This window comes from Ranitomeya imitator, chromosome 5, assembly GCF_032444005.1.
Source record: "Ranitomeya imitator isolate aRanImi1 chromosome 5, aRanImi1.pri, whole genome shotgun sequence".
Taxonomy (NCBI): Eukaryota; Metazoa; Chordata; class Amphibia; order Anura; family Dendrobatidae; genus Ranitomeya; species Ranitomeya imitator.
The window spans coordinates 678,886,466-678,914,373 of NC_091286.1; the positions used below are offsets into that span (position 1 = coordinate 678,886,466).

The following is a 27,908-nucleotide window of genomic DNA, read 5'->3' on the forward strand; positions in this document are numbered from 1 at the left end:
TGCCACACTTAAAGGGTAGTTTAAGAATGTCAGAGCAGACAGTAAAGAATGTGAATGCAGGGGAGGGGCACTCTATAGGGTCATCCCACCTCAGTGCCCGCCCCTGATTATATGCCACACTTAAAGGGTAGTTTAAGAATGTCAGAGCAGACAGTAAAGAATGTGAATGCAGGGGAGGGGCACTCTATAGGATCATCCCACCTCAGTGCCCGCCCCTGATTATATGCCACACTTAAAGGGTAGTTTAAGAATGTAAGAGCAGACAGTAAAGAATCTGAATGCAGGAGAGGGGCACTCTATAGGGTCATCCCACCTCAGTGCCCGCCCCTGATTATATGCCACACTTAAAGGGTAGTTTAAGAATGTAAGAGCAGACAGTAAAGAATGTGAATGCAGGGGAGGGGCACTCTATAGGGTCATCCCACCTCAGTGCCCGCCCCTGATTATATGCCACAATTAAAGCGTAGTTTATGAATGTAAGAGCAGACAGTAAAGAATGTGAATGCAGGAGAGGGGCACTCTATAGGACCATCCCACCTCAGTGCCTGCCCCTGAATATTTGCCACAGTTAAAGGGTAGTTTAAGAATGTCAGAGCAGACAGTAAAGAATGTGAATGCAGGGGAGGGGCACTATATAGGACCATCCCACCTCAGTGCCCGCCCCTGATTATATGACACACTTAAAGGGTAGTTTAAGAATGTCAGAGCAGACAGTAAAGAATGTGAATGCAGGGGAGGGGCACTCTATAGGGTCATCCCACCTCAGTACCTGCCCCTGATTATATGCCACACTTAAAGGGTAGTTTAAGAATGTCAGAGCAGACAGTAAAGAATGTGAATGCAGGAGAGGGGCACTCTATAGGGTCATCCCACCTCAGTGCCCGCCCCTGATTATTTGCCACACTTAAAGGGTAGTTTAAGAATGTCAGAGCAGAGAGTAAAGTATGTGAATGCAGGGGAGGGGCACTCTATAGGGTCATCCCACCTCAGTGCCCGACCCTGATTATATGCCACACTTAAAGGGTAGTTTAAGAATGTCAGAGCAGACAGTAAAGAATGTGAATGCAGGAGAAGGGCACTCTATAGGGTCATCCCACCTCAGTGCCCGACCCTGATTATATGCCACACTTAAAGGGTAGTTTAAGAATGTCAGAGCAGACAGTAAAGAATGTGAATGCAGGGGAGGGGCACTCTATAGGGTCATTCCACCTCAGTGCCCGCCCCTGATTATATGCCACACTTAAAGGGTAGTTTAAGAATGTAAGAGCAAACAGTAAAGAATGTGAATGCAGGGGAGGGGCACTCTATAGGGTCATTCCACCTCAGTGCCCGCCCCTGATTATATGTCACACTTAAAGGGTAGTTTAAGAATGTAAGAGCAGACAGTAAAGAATGTGAATGCAGGGGAGGGGCACTCTATAGGGTCATTCCACCTCAGTGCCCGCCCCTGATTATATGCCACACTTAAAGGGTAGTTTAAGAATGTCAGAGCAGACAGTAAAGAATGTGAATGCAGGTGAGGGGCACTCTATAGGGTCATCCCACCTCAGTGCCCGACCCTGATTATATGCCACACTTAAAGGGTAGTTTAAGAATGTCAGAGCAGACAGTAAAGAATGTGAATGCAGGAGAGGGGCACTCTATAGGACCATCCCACCTCAGTGCCCGCCCCTGATTATATGCCACACTTAAAGGGTAGTTTAAGAATGTCAGAGCAGACAGTAAAGAATGTGAATGCAGGGGAGGGGCACTCTATAGGGTCATCCCACCTCAGTGCCCGCCCCTGATTATTTGCCACACTTAAAGGGTAGTTTAAGAATGTCAGAGCAGAGAGTAAAGAATGTGAATGCAGGGGAGGGGCACTCTATAGGGTCATCCCACCTCAGTGCCCGCCCCTGATTATATGCCACACTTAAAGGGTAGTTTAAGAATGTAAGAGCAGACAGTAAAGAATGTGAATGCAGGAGAAGGGCACTCTATGGGGTCATCCCACCTCAGTGCCCGACCCTGATTATATGCCACACTTAAAGGGTAGTTTAAGAATGTCAGAGCAGACAGTAAAGAATGTGAATGCAGGGGAGGGGCACTCTATAGGGTCATTCCACCTCAGTGCCCGCCCCTGATTATATGCCACACTTAAAGGGTAGTTTAAGAATGTAAGAGCAAACAGTAAAGAATGTGAATGCAGGGGAGGGGCACTCTATAGGGTCATTCCACCTCAGTGCCCGCCCCTGATTATATGCCACACTTAAAGGGTAGTTTAAGAATGTCAGAGCAGACAGTAAAGAATGTGAATGCAGGGGAGGGGCACTCTATAGGGTCATCCCACCTCAGTGCCCGCCCCTGATTATATGCCACACTTAAAGGGTAGTTTAAGAATGTAAGAGCAGACAGTAAAGAATCTGAATGCAGGAGAGGGGCACTCTATAGGGTCATCCCACCTCAGTGCCCGCCCCTGATTATATGCCACACTTAAAGGGTAGTTCAAGAATGTAAGAGCAGACAGTAAAGAATGTGAATGCAGGGGAGGGGCACTCTATAGGGTCATCCCACCTCAGTGCCCGCCCCTGATTATATGCCACAATTAAAGGGTAGTTTATGAATGTAAGAGCAGACAGTAAAGAATGTGAATGCAGGAGAGGGGCACTCTATAAGACCATCCCACCTCAGTGCCTGCCCCTGATTATTTGCCACAGTTAAAGGGTAGTTTAAGAATGTCAGAGCAGACAGTAAAGAATGTGAATGCAGGGGAGGGGCACTATATAGGACCATCCCACCTCAGTGCCCGCCCCTGATTATATGACACACTTAAAGGGTAGTTTAAGAATGTCAGAGCAGACAGTAAAGAATGTGAATGCAGGGGAGGGGCACTCTATAGGGTCATCCCACCTCAGTGCCCGCCCCTGATTATATGCCACACTTAAAGGGTAGTTTAAGAATGTCAGAGCAGACAGTAAAGAATGTGAATGCAGGAGAGGGGCACTCTATAGGGTCATCCCACCTCAGTGCCCGCCCCTGATTATATGCCACAATTAAAGGGTAGTTTAAGAATGTAAGAGCAGACAGTAAAGAATGTGAATGCAGGGGAGGGGCACAGTATAGGGTCATCCCACCTCAGTGCCCGCCCCTGATTATATGCCACACTTAAAGGGTAGTTTAAGAATGTCAGAGCAGACAGTAAAGAATGTGAATGCAGGAGAGGGGCACTCTATAGGGTCATCCCACCTCAGTGCCCGCCCCTGATTATATGCCACAATTAAAGGGTAGTTTAAGAATGTAAGAGCAGACAGTAAAGAATGTGAATGCAGGGGAGGGGCACTCTATAGGGTCATCCCACCTCAGTGCCCGCCCCTGATTATATGCCACAATTAAAGGGTAGTTTAAGAATGATGGAGCAGACAGTAAAGAATGTGAATGCAGGAGAGGGGCACTCTATAGGACCATCCCACCTCAGTGCCTGCCCCTGATTATTTGCCACAGTTAAAGGGTAGTTTAAGAATGTCAGAGCAGACAGTAAAGAATGTGAATGCAGGGGAGGGGCACTCTATAGGGTCATCCCACCTCAGTGCCCGCCCCTGATTATATGCCACAATTAAAGGGTAGTTTAAGAATGATGGAGCAGACAGTAAAGAATGTGAATGCAGGAGAGGGGCACGCTATAGGACCATCCCACCTCAGTGCCTGCCCCTGATTATTTGCCACAGTTAAAGGGTAGTTTAAGAATGTCAGAGCAGACAGTAAAGAATGTGAATGCAGGGGAGGGGCACTCTATAGGACCATCTCACCTCAGTGCCCGCCCCTGATTATATGACACACTTAAAGGGTAGTTTAACCCCTTAATGACCGCCAATACGTCTTTTAACTGACCTGAGATATAAGAGAATAGCCTCCCCACACAGATGACAATCCAGCATCTGTCGGTTGTACACTATAACTGACAACTTGCTGTACCAGCCACGATCAGTATTTGCACCATCTAAATCTGTTTAACCCCTTAGATGCTGCTGTCAATAGTGACTACATCATTATAAATGGTTAACAGTGTGTGGGTGCTTCTTCTTTGTCACAATTGGTGCCCTCAGATCATGATTTTGTTGTCCTGATGTTTGCCATGGCAATTCATGACCAAATAGCGGCCTTAGAGTCTGACGGCTGTAGTAATCTGTTTAGAAGTTAGCAACATTTAGGTGGTAAAAATACACATTTTCATTTCTGTCATACCACTTTGCATTAATTCCTGTAAAGCACCTGAAGGGTTAATAAACTACCTGACAGCAGTTTTCAATATGTTTAGGGGTGCTGTTTTTAAAATGGTATCATGTTTGTGGGTTTCCCAATATGTGGGACCCCTAAAGTCACTTCAAACATGGATAAGTCCCTAAAAAAATAAATTTTGTAAATTTCTTTGAAAAAATGAAAAATTGTTGCTACATTTTTAAACCTCCTAAAATGCTAACAAAATAAAATAACATTTTACAAATGGTGCTGATGTAAAGCAGACATGTGGGAAATGTTAGTCATACAACAGCAAACCATTAATAAATATCTGGATTAAAGGGATAATCATTCAAATTTAGAAAATTGCTAATTTTTTAACATTTTTCTAAAATTTTTGATATTTTTTATAAATAAACACAAAAAATGTTTAACAAAATTTACCATTATCATAATGTATAATGTGTCACGAAAAAACAATCTCAAAATCACTGGGATTTGTTGAAGCGTTGCAGAGTTATTACCACATAAAGTGACACTGGTCAGATTTCAAAAATTTGGCTCGGTCACTAAGGGGTTAAGAATGTCAGAGCAGACAGTAAAGAATGTGAATGCAGGAGAGGGGCACTCTATAGGGTCATCCCACCTCAGTGCCCGCCCCTGATTATTTGCCACACTTAAAGGGTAGTTTAAGAATGTCAGAGCAGACAGTAAAGAATGTGAATGCAGGGGAGGGGCACTCTATAGGGTCATCCCACCCCAGTGCCCGCCCCTGATTATCTGCTCATTGCTTTAGCTATATTCCAGGACAATCTAATGGCCCATTATAATCAGAATTCACACTATTCTGTTGCAGCTGTAACTGTCTAGTAATATTCTGATCCCTAACTAGCAAGTAAAACAGTCACATCCGTGTTCTGGAAACTTTTTTTTCTTTTTTTTTTTTTCCAAATTGATTTTTAGATTTCATCCTGAACTAGAAAATAAGGTCCCATTACCCAGAATGCTTCATGCCGCCCTCCATAGACGCGGATGGAAATTGATGTCATTTATGATGTAATGAATGAGAGTAAATTGTAAATGAGGCCGAGCAATGAGCTCATAAAACAGCGGATAACTGTAAAGGAGCAGCAATCACTCACTACAGTAACTTTTTCCGTCAGACGCAGCGCGCGCCATTGTATCCATCAAATCGCTGCTGGCCTTTCAAAAAGTCATAAATAGCCGGGGAAGTTATAGGATTTCCATCATCAGACACAAGTGCTACCGGATGCATAATCAGGAGGATTGAGCAGTCGACATTGCGAAAGGTTCCGGTGCCGGCGCTCGGGCTGATCGTCCCGCTGGAGGGAAAAAAATAGTAATTTTTGGAAAAAAGATCCGATGCAGGATGTGATATAGTGTGAACAGGGGGCAAAGAATAGAGCGGACGTCTGACCGAGGCCGTATGGGCAAAAATGGAGCCCCTCATAGCCGGGGGTCCTGTTATAGAGTGTGCACTTCAAATTACCCCTCCCCCCGGAGACCCCCAGCTCCACGCAACATTTGTCAGACCCCACAAGCACAAGGGACCTGTGAAGGGGAATTCACTAAAAAAAATGCCTGTAAATCCCAACTATGCCTGTCTAATGTAGCAGAGCTCTGCCTGTCTAATGTAGCAGAGCTCTGAATGTCTAATGTAGCAGAGCTCTGAATGTCTAATGTAGCAGAGCTCTGAATGTCTAATGTAGCAGAGCTCTGAATGTCTAATGTAGCAGAGCTCTGAATGTCTAATGTAGCAGAGCTCTGAATGTCTAATGTAGCAGAGCTGAGATTGTTTAGCACAGTAGCGCTGGGTCTGGGTGCGACAGCTGTACTAGGATTCAATGAGGCTTATTAGTGCGGTGCTTGTTAAATGTAGCAGATTTGTCCATGTGATGTAGCAGAGCTGTGTTTGTCAGCTTTAGTTCATATAGGTATAATATGCTGGTGTGGTATTTTTTTTTTTCGATGTAGCAGAGCTTTGTTTGTTGGGTATAGTAGAGCTGTGTTAGTTGGATGAAAGTTAGTTGTGCTCGTCAGATATAGCAGAGCTGTGTGTCAGATATAGCAGAGCTGTGTGTCACATGTAGTAGAGCTGTGTGTCAGATGTAGTAGAGCCGTGTGTCAGATGTAGTAGAGCCGTGTGTCAGATGTAGTAGAGCCGTGTGTCAGACGTAGCAGAGCTGTGTGTCACATGTAGTAGAGCCGTGTGTCAGATGTAGTAGAGCTGTGTGTCACATGTAGTAGAGCTGTGTGTCACATGTAGCAGAGCTGTGTGTCCGATGTAGTAGAGCTGTGTGTCAGACGTAGCAGAGCTGTGTGTCACATGTAGTAGAGCTGTGTGTCACATGTAGTAGAGCCGTGTGTCAGATGTAGCAGAGCTGTGTGTCACATGTAGCAGAGCTGTGTGTCAAATGTAGTAGAGCTGTGTGTCACATGTAGTAGAGCCGTGTGTCACATGTAGTAGAGCTGTCTGTCAGATGTAGTAGAGCTGTGTGTCAGACGTAGCAGAGCTGTGTGTCACATGTAGTAGAGCTGTGTGTCAGATGTAGTAGAGCTGTGTGTCAGACGTAGCAGAGCTGTGTGTCACATGTAGTAGAGCCGTGTGTCAGATGTAGTAGAGCCGTGTGTCAGATGTAGTAGAGCTGTGTGTCACATGTAGTAGAGCTGTGTGTCACATGTAGTAGAGCCGTGTGTCAGATGTAGTAGAGCTGTGTGTCACATGTAGTAGAGCTGTGTGTCACATTTAGCAGAGCTGTGTGTCCGATGTAGTAGAGCTGTGTGTCAGATGTAGTAGAGCCGTGTGTCAGATGTAGTAGAGCCGTGGGTCAGACGTAGTAGAGCTGTGTGTCCGATGTAGTAGAGCTGTATGTGAGACGTAGTAGAGCTGTGTGCCAGATGTAGTAGAGCTGTGTTTGTCACATGTAGTAGAGCTGTGTGTGAGACGTAGTAGAGCTGTGTGCCAGATGAAGTAGAGCTGTGTTTGTCACATGTAGTAGAGCTGTGTGTCACATGTAGCAGAGCTGTGAGTCACATGTAGTAGAGCTGTGTGTGAGACGTAGTAGAGCTGTGTGCCAGATGTAGTAGAGCTGTGTGCCAGATGTAGTAGAGCTGTGTGCCAGATGTAGTAGAGCTGTGTGTCACATGAAGCAGAGCTGTGTGTCCGATGTAGTAGAGCTGTGTGTGAGACGTAGTAGAGCTGTGTGCCAGATGTAGTAGAGCTGTGTGTCAGATGTAGTAGACCTGTGTGTGAGACGTAGTAGAGCTGTGTGCCAGATGTAGTAGAGCTGTGTGTGAGATGTAGTAGAGCTGTGTGTCACAAGTAGTAGAGCTGTGTTTGTCACATGTAGTAGAGCTGTGTGTCAGATGTAGTAGAGCTGTGTGTCAGATGTAGTAGAGCTGTGTGTCAGATGTAGTAGAGCTGTGTGTCAGATGTAGTAGAGCTGTGTTTGTCACATGTAGTAGAGCTGTGTGTCACATGTAGCAGAGCTGTGTGTCAGAAGTAGTAGAGCTGTGTGTGAGACGTAGTAAAGCTGTGTGCCAGATGTAGTAGAGCTGTGTGCCAGATGTAGTAGAGCTGTGTGTCAGATGTAGTAGAGCTGTGTGTCAGACATAGTAGAGCTGTGTTTGTCACATGTAGTAGAGCTGTGTGTCAGATGTAGTAGAGCTGTGTGTCACATGTAGTAGAGCTGTGTTTGTCACATGTAGTAGAGCTGTGTGTCAGATGTAGTAGGGCTGTGTGTCACATGTAGCAGAGCTGTGTTTGTCACATGTAGTAGTGCTGTGTGCCAGATGTAGCAGAGCTGTGTGTTAGATGTAGTAGAGCTGTGTGTCAGATGTAGTAGAGCTGTGTGTCAGACATAGTAGAGCTGTGTTTGTCACATGTAGTAGAGCTGTGTGTTAGATGTAGTAGAGCTGTGTGTCAGATGTAGTAGAGCTGTGTGTCAGACATAGTAGAGCTGTGTTTGTCACATGTAGTAGAGCCGTGTGTCAGATGTAGTAGAGCCGTGTGTCAGATGTAGTAGAGCTGTGTGTGAGACGTAGTAGAGCTGTGTGTCAGATGTAGTAGAGCTGTGTGTCAGATGTAGTAGAGCTGTGTGTCAGACGTAGCAGAGCTGTGTTTGTCACATGTAGTAGAGCTGTGTGCCAGATGTAGTAAAGCTGTGTGGTAGATGTAGTAGAGCTGTGTGTCAGATGTAGTAGAGCTGTGTGTCAGATGTAGTAGAGCTGTGTGTCACATGTAGTAGAGCTGTGTTTGTCACATGAAGTAGAGCTGTGTGTCAGACGTAGCAGAGCTGTGTTTGTCACATGTAGTAGAGCCGTGTGTCAGATGTAGTAGAGCCGTGTGTCAGATGTAGTAGAGCCGTGTGTCAGATGTAGTAGAGCCGTGTGTCAGACGTAGTAGAGCCGTGTGTCAGATGTAGTAGAGCCGTGTGTCAGATGTAGTAGAGCCGTGTGTCAGATGTAGAAGAGCTGTGTGTGAGATGTAGAAGAGCTGTGTTTGTCACATGTAGTAGAGCTGTGTGTCAGATGTAGTAGAGCTGAGTGTCAGATGTAGAAGAGCTGTGTTTGTCACATGTAGTAGAGCTGTGTGTCAGATGTAGTAGAGATGAGTGTCAGATGTAGTAGAGCTGTGTGTCAGATGTAGTAGAGCTGTGTGTCAGATGTAGTAGAGCTGTGTGTCAGATGTAGTAGAGTTGTGTCAGGTGTAGTAGAACTGTGTTTGTCAGATGTAGCTGATTAGTCTTTGTCATATATAGTCCTTTGTGTCATGTAGCAGAGCTGTGTTTGTCACTGCGCATAGGTCGCTCTAATATTTTGTCATTTGTAGAGCAAAGGGCAAATGAAATAAATTTGGCTGTGTGTCTGCTGCATCTTCATTTTTTGTCCTTAATCCCCGTTATTACTGATCTTGCAGAAAGGAGCCCAATATTAAAACATGAAAGAAGAAGAATCCGATCGCGGCTCCGCAGAGCCCCCCTCCCCCGCCATCCATATTACCGGACCGCACGTTAGCCGACGACCGCGCCATTTTTTTTTACGATATGTTATAATAGTGCAATAAATCTGTTAGCTTAAAATGGAATCTCTGTGGCCTTTTAGAGAAATCATCGTTAAGCGCGGAGCCCTCGTTAATGATGCCATCCCTGCGAAACGGTTTAATCCGCAGCCGGGGTGAGAGGTCGCCAAATGAATTTTTAATCGTACATCAACTTGACACTCGAAAGGGAAAACCGCCGTCGATAAAAGTTACAGTAAAGGGCAGCGTCTCCTGCCGATAGGTCAATGGCAGCTCCTCTGCTGCCGCCTCGCCTGCCTCCATTTAATATGGACACCCAATTAATACCGCCAAGGATGGGAAGCCTCATTTCGGGTGAATTATGGCCCGTCCCTCTCTTTTCTCCCAATATATCACGGCGAGCTGAGAATTAGCGTTAATTGATTTGAGTTACTGAGCAATGATGGCCGCACTGACACAATGTAAGCCTTATTGGGTTCCTAGAGGACGAGATTAGATTCCTAGGCCCCGCCGGTAACCTGACATCCTGTTAAAGCCTCGTAAACGGCCAATGTGCCGCCCCACCGGGGTCGTCAGTAACCTAAAGTGAAGGCGAAACATCATTACAGCCCTGCTGTAATATTAAAGCGAGAGGATAAACACCTTATTGCCGGCTACCTGAATTTATCATGGCGCCATTGTTATCCAATTTACAGACAGTAATGTGACTCTACCCGGGGGGCAAAAGGCAACTGATGTCAAACGATGCAATAGCAGCATGTCACCATCCCCCTGAGTCCCCCCAGTGTGGAGGACGACATATACTGGGACATTGCTTCACTGTAACTGGAACCGGAGAAAACACACAGAGATTATAGCAGTTATATTCCTGTACATAGGGGCAGTATTATAGTAGTTATATTCTTGTACATAGGAGCAGTATTATAGTAGTTATATTCTTGTACATAGGGGCAGTATTATAGTAGTTATATTCTTGTACATAGGAGCAGTATTATAGTAGTTATATTCTTGTACATAGAGGCAGTATTATAGTAGTTATATTCTTGTACATAGGAGCAGTATTATAGTAGTTATATTCTTGTACATAGGGAGCAGTATTATAGTAGTTATATTCTTGTACATAGGGGCAGTATTATAGTAGTAATATTCTTGTACATAGGAGCAGTATTATAGTAGTTATATTCTTGTACATAGAGGCAGTATTATAGTAGTTATATTCTTGTACATAGGGAGCAGTATTATAGTAGTTATATTCTTGTACATAGGGACAGTATTATAGTAGTTATATTCTTGTACATAGGAGCAGTATTATAGTAGTTATATTCTTGTACATAGGGGCAGTATTATAGTAGTTATATTCTTGTACATAGGAGCAGTATTATAGTAGTTATATTCCTGTACATAGGGGCAGTATTATAGTAGTAATATTCTTGTACATAGGAGCAGTATTATAGTAGTTATATTCTTGTACATAGAGGCAGTATTATAGTAGTTATATTCTTGTACATAGGGAGCAGTATTATAGTAGTTATATTCTTGTACATAGGGACAGTATTATAGTAGTTATATTCTTGTACATAGGAGCAGTATTATAGCAGTTATATTCCTGTACATAGGGGCAGTATTATAGTAGTTATATTCTTGTACATAGGAGCAGTATTATAGTAGTTATATTCTTGTACATAGGGGCAGTATTATAGTAGTTATATTCCTGTACATAGGGGCAGTATTATAGTAGTAATATTCTTGTACATAGGAGCAGTATTATAGTAGTTATATTCTTGTACATAGAGGCAGTATTATAGTAGTTATATTCTTGTACATAGGGAGCAGTATTATAGTAGTTATATTCTTGTACATAGGGACAGTATTATAGTAGTTATATTCTTGTACATAGGAGCAGTATTATAGTAGTTATATTCTTGTACATAGGGAGCAGTATTATAGTAGTTATATTCTTGTACATAGGGACAGTATTATAGTAGTTATATTCTTGTACATAGGGACAGTATTATAGTAGTTATATTCTTGTACATAGGGGCAGTATTATAGTAGTTATATTCTTGTACATAGGAGCAGTATTATAGTAGTTATATTCTTGTACATAGAGGCAGTATTATAGTAGTTATATTCTTGTACATAGGGAGCAGTATTATAGTAGTTATATTCTTGTACATAGGGACAGTATTATAGTAGTTATATTCTTGTACATAGGGGCAGTATTATAGTAGTTATATTCTTGTACATAGGGGCAGTATTATAGTAGTTATATTCTTGTACACAGGGGCAGTATTATAGTAGTTATATTCTTGTAGATAGAAGCAGTATTATAGTAGTTATATTCTTGTACATAGGAGCAGTATTATAGTAGTTATATTCTTGTATATAGGGGCAGTATTATAGTAGTTATAATCTTGTACATAGGGGCAGTATTATAGTAGTTATATTTTTGTACATTGGGGCAGTATTACTTATTACAAGTATTTAATATTCTTGTAGGTAGCATTGTAGTTATATTTTTGTGCGTAGAGCAAAAATATTTCTGAAAATTAATTTTTTACATTTGTAATAATTACTACTGCACTATTAATTAGTGGTGACGTTGATTTCCGCCTGGCCAAGGCCAAGTGGAACGCATGCATTCCATTACCGCCCGAAGTAGGAATTCCACTTGACCTGCGGTGACAGCATGACCAGATGCACCGATGTGCCATGGCACTAGCTGCCCTCCAGTTACTAAAATCTCTCCAACCAAGCACACCCCTGGAAGAAGAATAGGCGAAACGCGCGTTGTGGTGTGAGATGCAGAGGTCTTCTGAGCACTTGCCTCTTATCAGGTAAAAAAGACAATATGTATTAAGCAAACTAACAATGACGGACTGATACAGAGGGGCGAGGACCCTGCCCTTGTGGGCTTACATTCTACAGGATGGTGGAGAAGGAGACAGTAGGTTGGGGGGTTGCAGGAGCTCCAGTGTTGGTGAGGCAGTAGCTCCGGTAGTGGTGAGAAGGCAGCAAGGTCAATGCAGGCTGTAGGCTTTCCTGAAGAGATGGGTTTTCAGGTTCAGACTGAAGGATCGGAATGTGGTTGATAGTCGGACGTGTTGGGGCACAAGAGAAGTCTTGGAGGCTATTAGGTGAGGAGCGAATAAGTGTGGAGGAGAGAATGAGGTGTTGCGAGGACTGGAGATTACGTGAAGGAAGATATCGGGAGATTAGTTCAGAGATATATGGAGGAGACAGGTTATGGATGTCTTTGGAGGTCAGTATTAGTAATTTGAAATGGATACGCTGAGGGAATGGGAGCCAGTGAAGAGATTTGCAGAGAGGAAAAGCGGAGGAGTAGCGAGGAGAAGGATGAATTAGTCGGGCAGCAAAGTTAAGGATGGACTGGAGATGTGCAAGAGTGTTAGCAGGGAGGCCACAGAAAAGGATGTTGCAGTAGTTGAGGTGGGAGATGATGAGGGCATGCACAAGCATTTTAGTAGATTGAGGGTTGAGGAAAGGACGGATTCTGGAGATATTTTTGAACTGGAGGCGACAGGAGGTGGAAAGAACTTGGATGTGTGGTTTAAAGGACAAGGCAGAGTCAAGGGTTACTCTGAGGCAGCGGACTTCCGGTACGAGAAAAAGTGTTATGTCATTTAATGTGATAGATAGATCATGTAAGGAAGATCTGTGAGATGAAGGAAAGATGATGAGTTCAGATTTGTCCACAATGAGTTTGGGGAAGCGAGAGGAGAAGAAGGAGGATATGGCTGATAGACAGTCTGGGATTCTGGACAGCAGAGAGGTGATGTCTGGGCCAGAGAGGAAGATCTGAGTGTCATCAGCATATAGATGGCACTGGAAGCCATAGGACCTTATGAGTTGTGCAGGCCAAGGGTATAGAAAGTAGGAGTCCTAGAACAGAGCCTTGGGGAACAACAGAGAGAGGGTGGGATGAGGAGGTAGTGTGGGAGTGGGAAACGCTGAATGTGCGGTTGGAAAGGTATGAGGAGATCCAGGATAGGGCGAGGTCTTTGATGCCAAAGGAAGAGAGGATCTGTAGTAGGAGGCAGTGGTCAACTGTATCAAAAGCAGAGGACAGGTCTAGAAGGAGGAGTGAAGAGTATTGTCCATTAGCTTTGGCTGTAAGTAGGTCATTAGTAATTTTGGTCAGGGCAGTCTCAGTTGAGTGATGGGGACGGAAACCAGATTGTAGATTGTCAAAGTGCAAGTTAGATGAGAGGTGAGAGGAAAGTTCAGCATGGACGTGCTGCTCCAGGAGTTTGGAAGTGAATGGGATCAGCAATATTGTGCAATAGCTGGACATAGCACTCAGGTCTAGGGATGGCTTTTTAAGGATAGGCGTGATGGTACAATGTTTGAAAGCAGAAGGGAAGTTACCAGAAGTTAGTGATAGGTTGAAGAGATGGGTTAGGGATGGGATAAGAGTGGTGGTGAGGTTGGGGAGGAGGTGGGATGGGATGGGGTCTAGTGCCCAAGTGGTGAGGTGCGATTTGGAGAGGAGACAACTAAGCCCCCCTTCAGCAATGTTGGAGAGGGAGGTTATGGGGTTTGGGCATTGGTCTGGTATACAAAGTGGTTGTGGTGGTTGAACAATGAAGACTTGCCATGTTTGGTTGATCTTATTTTTTAACTGTGTGGCAAAATCCTCAGCAGAGATGAGGAAGGTTGGAGGGGGCAGTGGGGGGTGGCAGAGGAGGGAGTTAAAATTGTTGAATAAATCTTTGTGGTTGTAGGATAGGGAAGATACAAGAGTTGTGAAGTAGGCCTGTTTGGCAAAGGTGAGGGCAGATTTGGAAGCAAGTGTTGCCTGTTTGAGTGCAATGAAATCACCTTCCATATTTGTTTTCTTCCAACGCCGGTCTGGAACCCTGGACACTTGCCGGAGCTTTTTAGTGGTGTTATTGTGCCAGGGTTGTCTATTGATATGTCGCACTCTGCCATAAACCAGAGGGGCGGCTGCATCAATAGCTGATGCAAGAGTGGCATTGTAGAAAGCAGTGGCACTGTCTGTGCCATAGACTGAAGATATGGATGTACTAATTATTTCATTCACAGTCAGTCTTTACCACACGCTCTGTGTATTGGGTTTTACTCTTTCAAGTCCTGGCTAACATGTGCAATGTACATTCAGTAAACTGATACACCTTTTTGCTAAATCTACTAAGTGACTCAGAGTTTTTTTAGCCTTATGTTCTATCAGTCAATATTATGCACGATTTTTTGGACACATCTCTGTCGTTTTCAGCAAAAAGGTTTAGGTATCTAATATACGGAGTGTGATCTGGTCAAGGTCTTATGGACTATTATATTATTAATTTTCTAAGGAATCGTTACTAGTGTTGAGCGATACCTTCCGATATCGGAAAGTATCGGTATCGGTTTGGATCGGCCGATATTCAAAAAATATCGGATATCGCCGATACCGATACCCGATCCCAATGCAAGTCAATGGGACCAAAATATCGGAATTAAAATAAACCCTTTCTTTCCTTGTAGGTTCATTCTACCTGAAGGAAAACAACTAAGAATAATGTAGGATGTATGGGGGAGGTGGCGGAGACATTAAAGGCAATGAGGATTAGTCCAATCAAATAGAATAGCATGGTTTTTTTTTTTTTTTAAAGACGTTCGGATTGAAAAAGATATTGAGTATGTACATTTTTTTTATTTTGTCAGATATTGATGTTTCACTATTCCACGCCCTTCCCCTTCTTTTTTTTCTTTTTTTTTTTTCTTTTCCCACACTTTCATCTTCATCATCATCAGCATCCTTGACATCAACTTCTTCACCTTATTCATCTTCTTCTTCATCTTCTACCTATTTTTTTTTTTTATTACATTCTTCATATTCATTTTCTTCAACTATTATTATTCTTCCTATTCTACATATTCTTTTTATTCCACTGTTATTATTCTTCCTATTCTACTTCTTCATCATATTCTCATTTGTGACAGGCATTCCCGTAGTTGTTATCTATAAAAGTTGGAAGATTACACCTTCCGTTCTGCCAGTCACAAAAGTTACATTTGTCCGCGTTCAGTTTGGCCTGCAGCATCAGGCTTTATCCAGGGGCACCACGAGGAGGAACGGACTCACCCCCATACACTGCTTAGTCTTCTTCTGCATATAATTTAGATAATATCTTTTGCTCTGATATTAAGTCTTATGCTTAATGTTCTTCTGCTCTTTGTTCTGCAGCCTCTTGTTCTTCTGCTTCTCGGTCTTCCATGTTGTCGTCTCCAGGGTCTTCGTCTCCAGTGTCGTCATCTCCGCCGTCGTCGTCTCAGCCGTCGTCGTCTCCGCCGTCGTCGTCGTCGTCGTCATCGGGGTGGTCTTCCGGGTCGTCGTCATCGGGGTGGTCTTCCGGGTTGTCGACGTTAGGGTCTTCAACTTGGAAATGTAGCAGAAGGTACAAGAAGGCTGAGAAAATGCCAAGAACCAGCTGATGGAACTGGAACTCGGATGGCTACCCGAAGGTTCAAGAGCCTATGGAACTACCGAGGACCAGCTGACGTTACTGGAACCCGGTTACTAAGCAGGAGGTACCCGTGCTAAAAAGCACTACCAAGGACCGCCTGACGTTGGCGGAACTCGGATACCCAGAAGGAGGCACCTAAGCCAAAGGCTCTGCCCGGAACCAGATGACGTTACTGGAACCAGGATGGGGAGCAGAAGGTACAAGAGCAAAAGACACTGCCGAGAACCAGCTGACGGTACTGGAACCCGGATGGGTAGCCGAATGTCCAAGAGCCAATGGAACTACCAAGGACCAGCTGACGTTACTGGAACCCGGTTACTAAGCAGGAGGTACCCGTGCCTGAAAGCACTACCAAGGACCACCTGACATTGGTGGAACTTGGATACCCAGAAGGAGGCACCTAAGCCAAAGGCTCTGCCCGGAACCAGCTGACGGTACTGGAACCAGGATGGGGAGCAGAAGGTACAAGAGCAAAAGACACTGCCGAGAACCAGCTGACGGTGCTGGAACCAGGTGGTGGACCCCAAGGCCCACAGGAGAGGAGAGAACAGCTAGGCCGCGAGGCAGCCGCAGTTACCGAACCCCAACAGTCCTACAGGGGGAGCTGGGCCTACTGGCACTACAGAACCAGCCTTGACTACCAGTTCACGCAGCCCACATAGGAAGCTCCTAAACTGGAGGCACCCTGGAGTTGGCTAACTCGACCGCCCCACGACGGGGCAAGCATAGGCGTCTCAGTGAAGTTGACACAACCCGGAAACAGCTGACGGTGCTGAAACCAGGCTTGGCACGAGGGAGTACCTGTGACAAGAACACTGCCGAGAACCAGCTGGCGGTGCTGGAACCCGGATGCGTTGCCCCAGTGTGCAAGAGCCAATGGCACGACCGAGGACCAGCTGACGGTGCTGGAACCCGGTTACTAAGCTGTAGGTGCCCGCGCTTAAAAGCACTACCAAGGACCGCCTGGCGTTGGCGGAACTCGGATACCCAGGAGGAGGCACCTAAGCCAAAGGCTCGGCCCGGAACCAGCTGACGGTGCTGGAACCAGGTGGTGGACCCCAAGGCCCACAGGAGAGGAGAGAACAGCTAGGCCGCGAGGCAGCCGCAGTTACCGAACCCCAACAGTCCTACAGGGGGAGCTGGGCCTACTGGCACTACAGAACCAGCCTTGACTACCAGTTCACGCAGCCCACATAGGAAGCTCCTAAACTGGAGGCACCCTGGAGTTGGCTAACTCGACCGCCCCACGACGGGGCAAGCATAGGCGTCTCAGTGAAGTTGACACAACCCGGAAACAGCTGACGGTGCTGAAACCAGGCTTGGCACGAGGGAGTACCTGTGACAAGAACACTGCCGAGAACCAGCTGGCGGTGCTGGAACCCGGATGCGTTGCCCCAGTGTGCAAGAGCCAATGGCACGACCGAGGACCAGCTGACGGTGCTGGAACCCGGTTGCTAAGCTGTAGGTGCCCGCGCTTAAAAGCACTACCAAGGACCGCCTGGCGTTGGCGGAACACGGATACCCAGGAGGAGGCACCTAAGCCAAAGGCTCGGCCCGGAACCAGCTGACGGTGCTGGAACCAGGTGGTGGACCCCAAGGCCCACAGGAGAGGAGAGAACAGCTAGGCCGCGAGGCAGCCGCAGTTACCGAACCCCAACAGTCCTACAGGGGGAGCTGGGCCTACTGGCACTACAGAACCAGCCTTGACTACCAGTTCACGCAGCCCACATAGGAAGCTCCTAAACTGGAGGCACCCTGGAGTTGGCTAACTCGACCGCCCCACGACGGGGCAAGCATAGGCGTCTCAGTGAAGTTGACACAACCCGGAAACAGCTGACGGTGCTGAAACCAGGCTTGGCACGAGGGAGTACCTGTGACAAGAACACTGCCGAGAACCAGCTGGCGGTGCTGGAACCCGGATGCGTTGCCCCAGTGTGCAAGAGCCAATGGCACGACCGAGGACCAGCTGACGGTGCTGGAACCCGGTTACTAAGCTGTAGGTGCCCGCGCTTAAAAGCACTACCAAGGACCGCCTGGCGTTGGCGGAACTCGGATACCCAGGAGGAGGCACCTAAGCCAAAGGCTCGGCCCGGAACCAGCTGACGGTGCTGGAACCAGGTGGTGGACCCCAAGGCCCACAGGAGAGGAGAGAACAGCTAGGCCGCGAGGCAGCCGCAGTTACCGAACCCCAACAGTCCTACAGGGGGAGCTGGGCCTACTGGCACTACAGAACCAGCCTTGACTACCAGTTCACGCAGCCCACATAGGAAGCTCCTAAACTGGAGGCACCCTGGAGTTGGCTAACTCGACCGCCCCACGACGGGGCAAGCATAGGCGTCTCAGTGAAGTTGACACAACCCGGAAACAGCTGACGGTGCTGAAACCAGGCTTGGCACGAGGGAGTACCTGTGACAAGAACACTGCCGAGAACCAGCTGGCGGTGCTGGAACCCGGATGCGTTGCCCCAGTGTGCAAGAGCCAATGGCACGACCGAGGACCAGCTGACGGTGCTGGAACCCGGTTGCTAAGCTGTAGGTGCCCGCGCTTAAAAGCACTACCAAGGACCGCCTGGCGTTGGCGGAACACGGATACCCAGGAGGAGGCACCTAAGCCAAAGGCTCGGCCCGGAACCAGCTGACGGTGCTGGAACCAGGTGGTGGACCCCAAGGCCCACAGGAGAGGAGAGAACAGCTAGGCCGCGAGGCAGCCGCAGTTACCGAACCCCAACAGTCCTACAGGGGGAGCTGGGCCTACTGGCACTACAGAACCAGCCTTGACTACCAGTTCACGCAGCCCACATAGGAAGCTCCTAAACTGGAGGCACCCTGGAGTTGGCTAACTCGACCGCCCCACGACGGGGCAAGCATAGGCGTCTCAGTGAAGTTGACACAACCCGGAAACAGCTGACGGTGCTGAAACCAGGCTTGGCACGAGGGAGTACCTGTGACAAGAACACTGCCGAGAACCAGCTGGCGGTGCTGGAACCCGGATGCGTTGCCCCAGTGTGCAAGAGCCAATGGCACGACCGAGGACCAGCTGACGGTGCTGGAACCCGGTTGCTAAGCTGTAGGTGCCCGCGCTTAAAAGCACTACCAAGGACCGCCTGGCGTTGGCGGAACTCGGATACCCAGGAGGAGGCACCTAAGCCAAAGGCTCGGCCCGGAACCAGCTGACGGTGCTGGAACCAGGTGGTGGACCCCAAGGCCCACAGGAGAGGAGAGAACAGCTAGGCCGCGAGGCAGCCGCAGTTACCGAACCCCAACAGTCCTACAGGGGGAGCTGGGCCTACTGGCACTACAGAACCAGCCTTGACTACCAGTTCACGCAGCCCACATAGGAAGCTCCTAAACTGGAGGCACCCTGGAGTTGGCTAACTCGACCGCCCCACGACGGGGCAAGCATAGGCGTCTCAGTGAAGTTGACACAACCCGGAAACAGCTGACGGTGCTGAAACCAGGCTTGGCACGAGGGAGTACCTGTGACAAGAACACTGCCGAGAACCAGCTGGCGGTGCTGGAACCCAGATGCGTTGCCTTGCCTATTAAAGATTGTCTTCCTAGAGCCCCAACTAGCGGTGTTGGAGCAAAGGGTAAGCAGGGGGAGATGAGTGTAGGCCGAAGCCTGCACTGGAGGCAGCTTTGTGTCTGCGTTGCGTTTGCAGGACACTTTGCCGGCTACACACTGGGGGAACAGCTGGCGTTGCTGAACCCCACTAACACAATGGCGTGTGTTTTTATCTGTGCAGCTAGCACTTGCGGGCAAAAACTAGCGATGTTAGAGCCCGTGTTGAAGCAGGAGGAGGAGGAGAGGAGCAGAGTGTAGGCCGAAGCCTAGTTGAACCAATTTCAAAGGAAACCTTTAACCCCCCCCTCAGGTGTTACAAAGTACAAGAGACACACCTTGTGCAGTATTAATGCTGCACAAGTGAAAGGTTGCTCTATTAATTTGTCTACTTGCACACGCTGAATGAAAGACATACACAATTTACCCCATTCTACAGTCAAACTGTAGTGGATGCGTGACTTGGTTTTTTGATGAGACGCAGCACAGGTGTCCAAAATAACGCCTTGGTGCTTGGCGCAGCTTCCTGAGCGTTGTTATTTGCTGTACAGGAGTCTGCGCTCTTGTGTTATCCCTTGGCAATGCCCTGTTAGCGCTGCCCATCTTATGACCTCATTTCATGTTGGCCGGTGCGGTTAACGATGGCCATAAATCCCAGACCCACAGTGTCTTTTCATAAAGCCACACTGCGGTGCTGGGATTCGTGGCCTTGAGCAGTAAATATTTTGGCCGCTCACACACGTCCTTACACCTGCTTCAGACTGGGCGGCCTCTGCTGATCCCTTCTCGCATGCCGCGGCCATGAGGCTGCACAGTCTGAAGAAGGCGGAAGGAGATGAGTTAAGACAGGCGAAGATATGCACTGCTCGTGCCCATCAATCACACCCTCGCAGTCAAAATAATTAAGACAACGAGGAGCATTTTATTCAGGCAGGGCGGACGAACAGGCGCAAGTAGCCAACCAATGATGTCAGAAGACGGGAAGCGCTACCAAGGGGGGTGCTGCGTATCATTAGAAAGGAAAGTCACACCTCAGGGACAGTGGAATGGTCTCAAAGAGACACATTTTGTACGTGTTGAGTTCCACGTGGGCAAGGAGAAAACATCAGCCACCTTGTACAAATGCAGCAGTACTGCTGTACAAGGTGGCTGTTATACATAGAAACACCTGGGGGTGGGGGCCAGGCTCCCTTCAATTTCAGTTCATGTGCCTGCGTGGCGTTTGCAGGTCACGTTGCAAGCTGCACAGCAGGGGAACAGCAGGCGGTGCTGAACCCCACTAACACATTGGCTGGTGTTTTTCTCTGTGCAGCTAGCATGTCCGGGCAGAAACTGGCGTTGTTTGAGCCCAGGGTCAGCAGGAGGAGGAGAGGAGCAAAGTGTAGGCCGAAGCCTGCACTGGTGGCAGCTTTTGTTCTGTTGTGCCAGCGTGGCTTGTATTGGACACGTTGCCGACTACACAGCAGGGGAACAGCTGGCGGTGCTGAACCCCACTAACACATTGGCTGGTGTTTTTCTCTGTGCAGCTAGCATTTCCGGGCAAAAACTAGCGGTGTTTGAGCCCAGGGTCAGCAGGAGGAGTAGAGGAGCAGAGTGTAGGCCGAAGCCTAGTTGAACCAATTTCAAAGGTTACCTTTAACCCCCCCCTCAGGTGTTGCAAGGTACAAGAGCCACACCTTGAACAGCATTAATGATGCACAAGTCAAAGGTTGCTCTATTTAATTTTGCTCCTTGCACACGCTGAATTAAACACGTACACTATTTAGCCCATTATACTGTCAAACAGTAGTGGAGGCGTGACTACTAGTCTTTTTAAGGAGACGCAGCACAGGTGTACAAATTTACACCTAGGTGCTGTGCGCAGATTCCTTACCGTTGTTATTTGCAGTACAGGAAACTGCGCTCTTGTGTTATCCCTTGGCAATACCCTGTTAGTGCAGGCCGTCTCATGACCTCATTTCATGTTGGCCGGTGCGGTTAACGATGGCCATAAATCCCAGACCCACAGTGGCTTTTCCTAAAGTCACACTGCGGTGCTGGGATTCGTGGCCTTGTGCAGTAAATATGTTCGCCGCTCACACATGTCCTTACACCTGCTTCAGACTGGGCGGCCTCAGCTGATCCCTTATCGCATGCCGCGGCCATGAGGCCGCACAGTCAGAAGAAGGCGGAAGGAGGGGAGTGAAAACAGGGGAACATATGCACTGCTCGTGCCCATCAATCACACCCTCGCAGTCAAAATATATGAGACAACGGGGGGCGTTGTGTCGGGCAGGGGGGACGCACAGGCACAGCCAGCCAACCAATGATGTCAGGAGACGGGCAGTGCTAACAATGGGGGTGCTGCGTGTCATTAAAAAGGAAAGTCACACCTCAGGGACATTGTAATGGTCTGTAATGAGACACATTTTGTACTTGTTGAGTTCCACGTGTGCAAGGAGAAAAAGTCAGCCACCTTGTACAAATGCAGCAGTACTGCTGTACAAGGTGGCTGTTATACATAGAAACACCTGGGGGGGTGGGGGGCAGGCTCCCTTCAATTTCAGTTCATGTGCCTGCGTGGCGTTTGCAGGTCACGTTGCAAGCTACACAGCAGGGGAACAGCTGGCGTTGCTGAACCCCACTGACACATTGACTGGTGTTTTTCTCTGTGCAGATTGCATGTCCGGGCAAAAACTAGCGGTGTTAGAGCCCAGGGTCAGCAGGAGGAGGAGGAGAGGAGCAAAGTGTAGGCCGAAGCCTGCACTGGTGGCAGCTTTTGGTCGGTTGTGCCAGCGTGGCTTGTGCTGGACACGATGCCGGCTACACAGCGGGGGAACAGCAGGCGGTGCTGAACCCCACTAACACATTGGCTGGTGTTTTTCTCTGTGCAGCTAGCATGTCCGGGCAGAAACTGGCGTTGTTTGAGCCCAGGGTCAGCAGGAGGAGGAGAGGAGCAAAGTGTAGGCCGAAGCCTGCACTGGTGGCAGCTTTTGTTCTGTTGTGCCAGCGTGGCTTGTGCTGGACACGTTGCCGACTACACAGCAGGGGAACAGCTGGCGGTGCTGAACCCCACTAACACATTGGCTGGTGTTTTTCTCTGTGCAGCTAGCATTTCCGGGCAAAAACTAGCGGTGTTTGAGCCCAGGGTCAGCAGGAGGAGTAGAGGAGCAGAGTGTAGGCCGAAGCCTAGTTGAACCAATTTCAAAGGTTACCTTTAACCCCCCCCTCAGGTGTTGCAAGGTACAAGAGCCACACCTTGAACAGCATTAATGATGCACAAGTCAAAGGTTGCTCTATTTAATTTTGCTCCTTGCACACGCTGAATTAAACACGTACACTATTTAGCCCATTATACTGTCAAACAGTAGTGGAGGCGTGACTACTAGTCTTTTTAAGGAGACGCAGCACAGGTGTACAAATTTACACCTAGGTGCTGTGCGCAGATTCCTTACCGTTGTTATTTGCAGTACAGGAAACTGCGCTCTTGTGTTATCCCTTGGCAATACCCTGTTAGTGCAGGCCGTCTCATGACCTCATTTCATGTTGGCCGGTGCGGTTAACGATGGCCATAAATCCCAGACCCACAGTGGCTTTTCCTAAAGTCACACTGCGGTGCTGGGATTCGTGGCCTTGTGCAGTAAATATGTTCGCCGCTCACACATGTCCTTACACCTGCTTCAGACTGGGCGGCCTCAGCTGATCCCTTATCGCATGCCGCGGCCATGAGGCCGCACAGTCAGAAGAAGGCGGAAGGAGGGGAGTGAAAACAGGGGAACATATGCACTGCTCGTGCCCATCAATCACACCCTCGCAGTCAAAATATATGAGACAACGGGGGGCGTTGTGTCGGGCAGGGGGGACGCACAGGCACAGCCAGCCAACCAATGATGTCAGGAGACGGGCAGCGCTAACAATGGGGGTGCTGCGTGTCATTAAAAAGGAAAGTCACACCTCAGGGACATTGTAATGGTCTGTAATGAGACACATTTTGTACTTGTTGAGTTCCACGTGTGCAAGGAGAAAAAGTCAGCCACCTTGTACAAATGCAGCAGTACTGCTGTACAAGGTGGCTGTTATACATAGAAACACCTGGGGGGGTGGGGGGCAGGCTCCCTTCAATTTCAGTTCATGTGCCTGCGTGGCGTTTGCAGGTCACGTTGCAAGCTGCACAGCAGGGGAACAGCTGGCGGTGCTGAACCCCACTAACACATTGGCTGGTGTTTTTCTCTGTGCAGCTAGCATGTCCGGGCAGAAACTGGCGTTGTTTGAGCCCAGGGTCAGCAGGAGGAGGAGAGGAGCAAAGTGTAGGCCGAAGCCTGCACTGGTGGCAGCTTTTGGTCGGTTGTGCCAGCGTGGCTTGTGCTGGACACGATGCCGGCTACACAGCGGGGGAACAGCAGGCGGTGCTGAACCCCACTAACACATTGGCTGGTGTTTTTCTCTGTGCAGCTAGCATTTCCGGGCAAAAACTAGCGGTGTTTGAGCCCAGGGTCAGCAGGAGGAGTAGAGGAGCAGAGTGTAGGCCGAAGCCTAGTTGAACCAATTTCAAAGGTTACCTTTAACCCCCCCCTCAGGTGTTGCAAGGTACAAGAGCCACACCTTGTGCAGCATTAATGCTGCACAAGTAAAAGGTTGCTCTATTTGTTTTGCTCCTTGCACACGCTGACTAAAACACGTACACTATTTAGCCCATTATACTGTCAAACAGTTGTGGAGGCGTGACTTGTCTTTTTAACGAGACGCAGCACAGGTGTCAAAATTTGCACCTAGGTACTGGGCGCAGATTCCTGAGCGTTGTTATTTGCTGTACAGGAGTCTGCGCTATTGTGATCCCTTGGCCATGCGCTGTGAGCGCTTCCTGTCTTCTGACCTCATTTCATGTCGGCCGTTGCGGTTAGCGATGGACATGAATCCCAGACCCACAGTGTGTTTTTAAAAAATCACACTGCGGTGCTGGGATTCGTGCCCTGGTGCACTAAATATGTTTGCCGCTCACACATGTCCTTACACCTGCTTCAGACTGGGCGGCCTCATCTGATCCCTTATCGCCTGCCGCGGCCATGAGGACACCCAGTCTGAAGAAGGCGGAAGGAGATGAGTGAACACAGGCAAACATATGCACTGCACATGCCCATCAATCACACCCTCGCTGTCCAAAAAAATAAGACACCGAGGGCCGTTGTTTCGAGCAGGGGAGATGCACAGGCGCAGCCAGCTAACCAATGATGTCAAAAGACGGGCAGCGCTAACAAGGGTGGTGCTGCGTGTCATTACAAAGGAAAGTCACACCTCAGGGACATTGTAATGGTCTCTAATGAGACACATTTTGTACGTGTTGAGTTCCACGTGGGCAAGGAGAAAAAGTCAGCCACCTTGTACAAATGCAGCAGTACTGCTGTACAAGGTGGCTGATATACATAGAAACACCTGTGGGTGGGGGGCAGGCTCCCTTCAATTTCAGTTCATGTGCCTGCGTGGCGTTTGCAGGTCACGTTGCAAGCTACACAGCAGGGGAACAGCTGGCGTTGCTGAACCCCACTGACACATTGACTGGTGTTTTTCTCTGTGCAGATTGCATGTCCGGGCAAAAACTAGCGGTGTTAGAGCCCAGGGTCAGCAGGAGGAGGAGGAGAGGAGCAAAGTGTAGGCCGAAGCCTGCACTGGTGGCAGCTTTTGGTCGGTTGTGCCAGCGTGGCTTGTGCTGGACACGATGCCGGCTACACAGCGGGGGAACAGCAGGCGGTGCTGAACCCCACTAACACATTGGCTGGTGTTTTTCTCTGTGCAGCTAGCATTTCCGGGCAAAAACTAGCGGTGTTTGAGCCCAGGGTCAGCAGGAGGTGTAGAGGAGCAGAGTGTAGGCCGAAGCCTAGTTGAACCAATTTCAAAGGTTACCTTTAACCCCCCCCTCAGGTGTTGCAAGGTACAAGAGCCACACCTTGTGCAGCATTAATGCTGCACAAGTAAAAGGTTGCTCTATTTGTTTTGCTCCTTGCACACGCTGACTAAAACACGTACACTATTTACCCCATTATACTGTCAAACAGTTGTGGAGGCGTGACTTGTCTTTTTAACGAGACGCAGCACAGGTGTCAAAATTTGCACCTAGGTACTGGGCGCAGATTCCTGAGCGTTGTTATTTGCTGTACAGGAGTCTGCGCTATTGTGATCCCTTGGCCATGCGCTGTGAGCGCTTCCTGTCTTCTGACCTCATTTCATGTCGGCCGTTGCGGTTAGCGATGGACATGAATCCCAGACCCACAGTGTGTTTTCAAAAAATCACACTGCGTGGCTGGGATTCGTGGCCTTGTGCAGTAAATAGGTTTGCCGCTTACACATGTCCTTACACCTGCTCCAGACTGGGCGGCCTCAGCTGATCCCTTATCGCCTACCACGGCCAGGAGGCCGCACAGTCTGAAGAAGGCGGAAGGAGATGAGTTAAGACAGGCGAACATATGCACTGCTCGTGCCCATAAACCACACCCTCGCTGACAAAATAAATATGACAACGAGGGGCGTTGTTTCTAGCAGGGCGGATGCACAGGCGCAGCCAGCTAACCATGATGACAAAAGACGGGAAACGCTACCAAGGGGGGTGCTGCGTATCATTACAAAGGAAAGTCACACCTCAGGGACAGTGGAATGGTCTCAATGAGACACATTTTGTACGTGTTGAGTTCCACGTGGGCAAGGAGAAAAAGTCAGCCACCTTGTACAAATGCAGCAGTACTGCTGTACTAGGTGGCTGTTATACATAGAAACACCTGGGGGGGTGGGGCCAGGTTCCCTTTTAATTTCAGTTCCTGTGCCTGCATGGCGTTTGCAGGTCACGTTGCCGGCTACACAGCAGGGGAACAGCTGGCGTTGCTGAACCCCACTAACACATTGGCTGGTGTTTTTCTCTGTGCAGCTAGCACTTCCGGGCAAAAACTAGCGGTGTTTGAGCCCAGGGTCAGCAGGAGGAGGAGAGGAGCAGAGTGTAGGCCGAAGCCTGCACTGGTGGCAGCTTTTGTTCTGTTGTGCCAGCGTGGCTTGTGCTGGACACGTTGCCGACTACACAGCAGGGGAACAGCTGGCGGTGCTGAACCCCACTGACACATCACCTAGTGTTTTTTTCTGTGTAGACAACACTTCCAGGTGGCAACTGACAGTGTTGAAACCCAGGGAATCAAAGAGGAGCAGAGTGTAGGCCGAAGCCTGCAGTGGAGCAAGTTGAAAGGGAACCTTTAACCCCCCCCCCCCAGGCATTTGTTGCTGAAAGAGCCATCTTGTACAGCAGTAATACTGCACATGGAAAATGGTGGCTCCGAAAATTATGCTCCTTGCAAACGCTGAAGTACACACTCATATAATGTGTCCCCTCACACCGTCAAACCATCCCGGAAGTGGGACTTTCCTTTGTAATGTGACACAGCACAGCCGTCATTCCAACCCCCTTGGTGCCGGGCACCACCTCCTCAACGTTGTTTGGTTCTGTCACGGAGCCCGCACTGTAATGTTATCCCTTGGCCATGCACAGTTAGCGGTGCCCGTCTTCTGACATCATGTAGGTGTCAGGCTGGCAGTGCCTGTGCGTCCAAGCTGCCCGAGATCCAACCTTGCAGTGTCATCTAATGTAGTCCCACTGCGGGCCAGGGATCCATGGGCATGCGCAGTGCATATCATCGCCTCTCACTCACCTCCTTCCTGCTTCTTCAGACTGTGCGGCGTCACGGCCGTGGCATGCTATTAGGGATCAGCTGACGCCGCCTAGTCTGAAGAAGCGTGAAGAAGGGGAGTGAGAGGCTAGTATATGCACTGCGCATGGCCATGGATACCAGGCCCACTGTGGGATCACATTAGACGACACTGCGAGGTGTGATTTCGGGCAGCGTGGACGCACAGGCGCAGCCAGGACGACAACAAATGATGTCAGAGGACGGGCAGCGCAAACTGTGCATGGCCAAGGGATAACATAACAGCGCAGGGTCCATGACGGAATCAAACAACGCTAAGGAGGCAGCGCACGGTGCCAAGGGGGTAGCAATGACGGCTGTGCTGCGTCACATTACAAAGGAAAGTCCCACCTCCGGGACGGTTGGACGGTGTGAGGGGACACATTACATGAGTGTGTAGTTCAGCGTTTGCAAGGAGCATAATTTCAAGAGCGACCTTTCCCTTGTGCAGTATTAGTGCTGCACATGGTGGCTCTTTCAGTAACAAACGCCTAGGGGGGGGGGGGACAGGTCCCCTTACATTTTAGTTGTGCCAGCGTGGCGGTCGCATGACACGTTGCCGGATACACAGCTGGGGATCAGCTGACGTTACTGAACCCCAATAACAGAGGAGCGACTGTTGACTGTGCACACAGCACTTCCAGGCACCAACTGGCGGTGTTAGAGCCCAGGGACAGCAGGAGGAGCAGATTGGAGGTATTGCCGCACACACAGCTGGGGATCAGCTGACGTTACTGAACCCCAATAACAGAGGAGCGACTGTTGACTGTGCACACAGCACTTCCAGGCACCAACTGGCGGTGTTAGAGCCCAGGGACAGCAGGAGGAGCAGATTGGAGGTATTGCCGCACACACAGCTGGGGATCAGCTGACGTTACTGAACCCCAATAACAGAGGAGCGAC

General features: G+C 48.6%; 1 protein-coding gene across 1 annotated transcript in view; it reads right to left on the minus strand.

Moving 5' to 3' along the window:
• PKHD1 (PKHD1 ciliary IPT domain containing fibrocystin/polyductin) overlaps positions 1-27,908 on the minus strand; it is a 918,515-nt gene that overhangs the window by 87,064 nt on the left and 803,543 nt on the right. Inside the window, exon 60 of the mRNA XM_069726855.1 lies at positions 5,354-5,356. Within this exon, the coding sequence (XP_069582956.1) occupies positions 5,354-5,356 (3 nt within the window). The remainder of the gene's footprint in view (positions 1-5,353; positions 5,357-27,908) is intronic.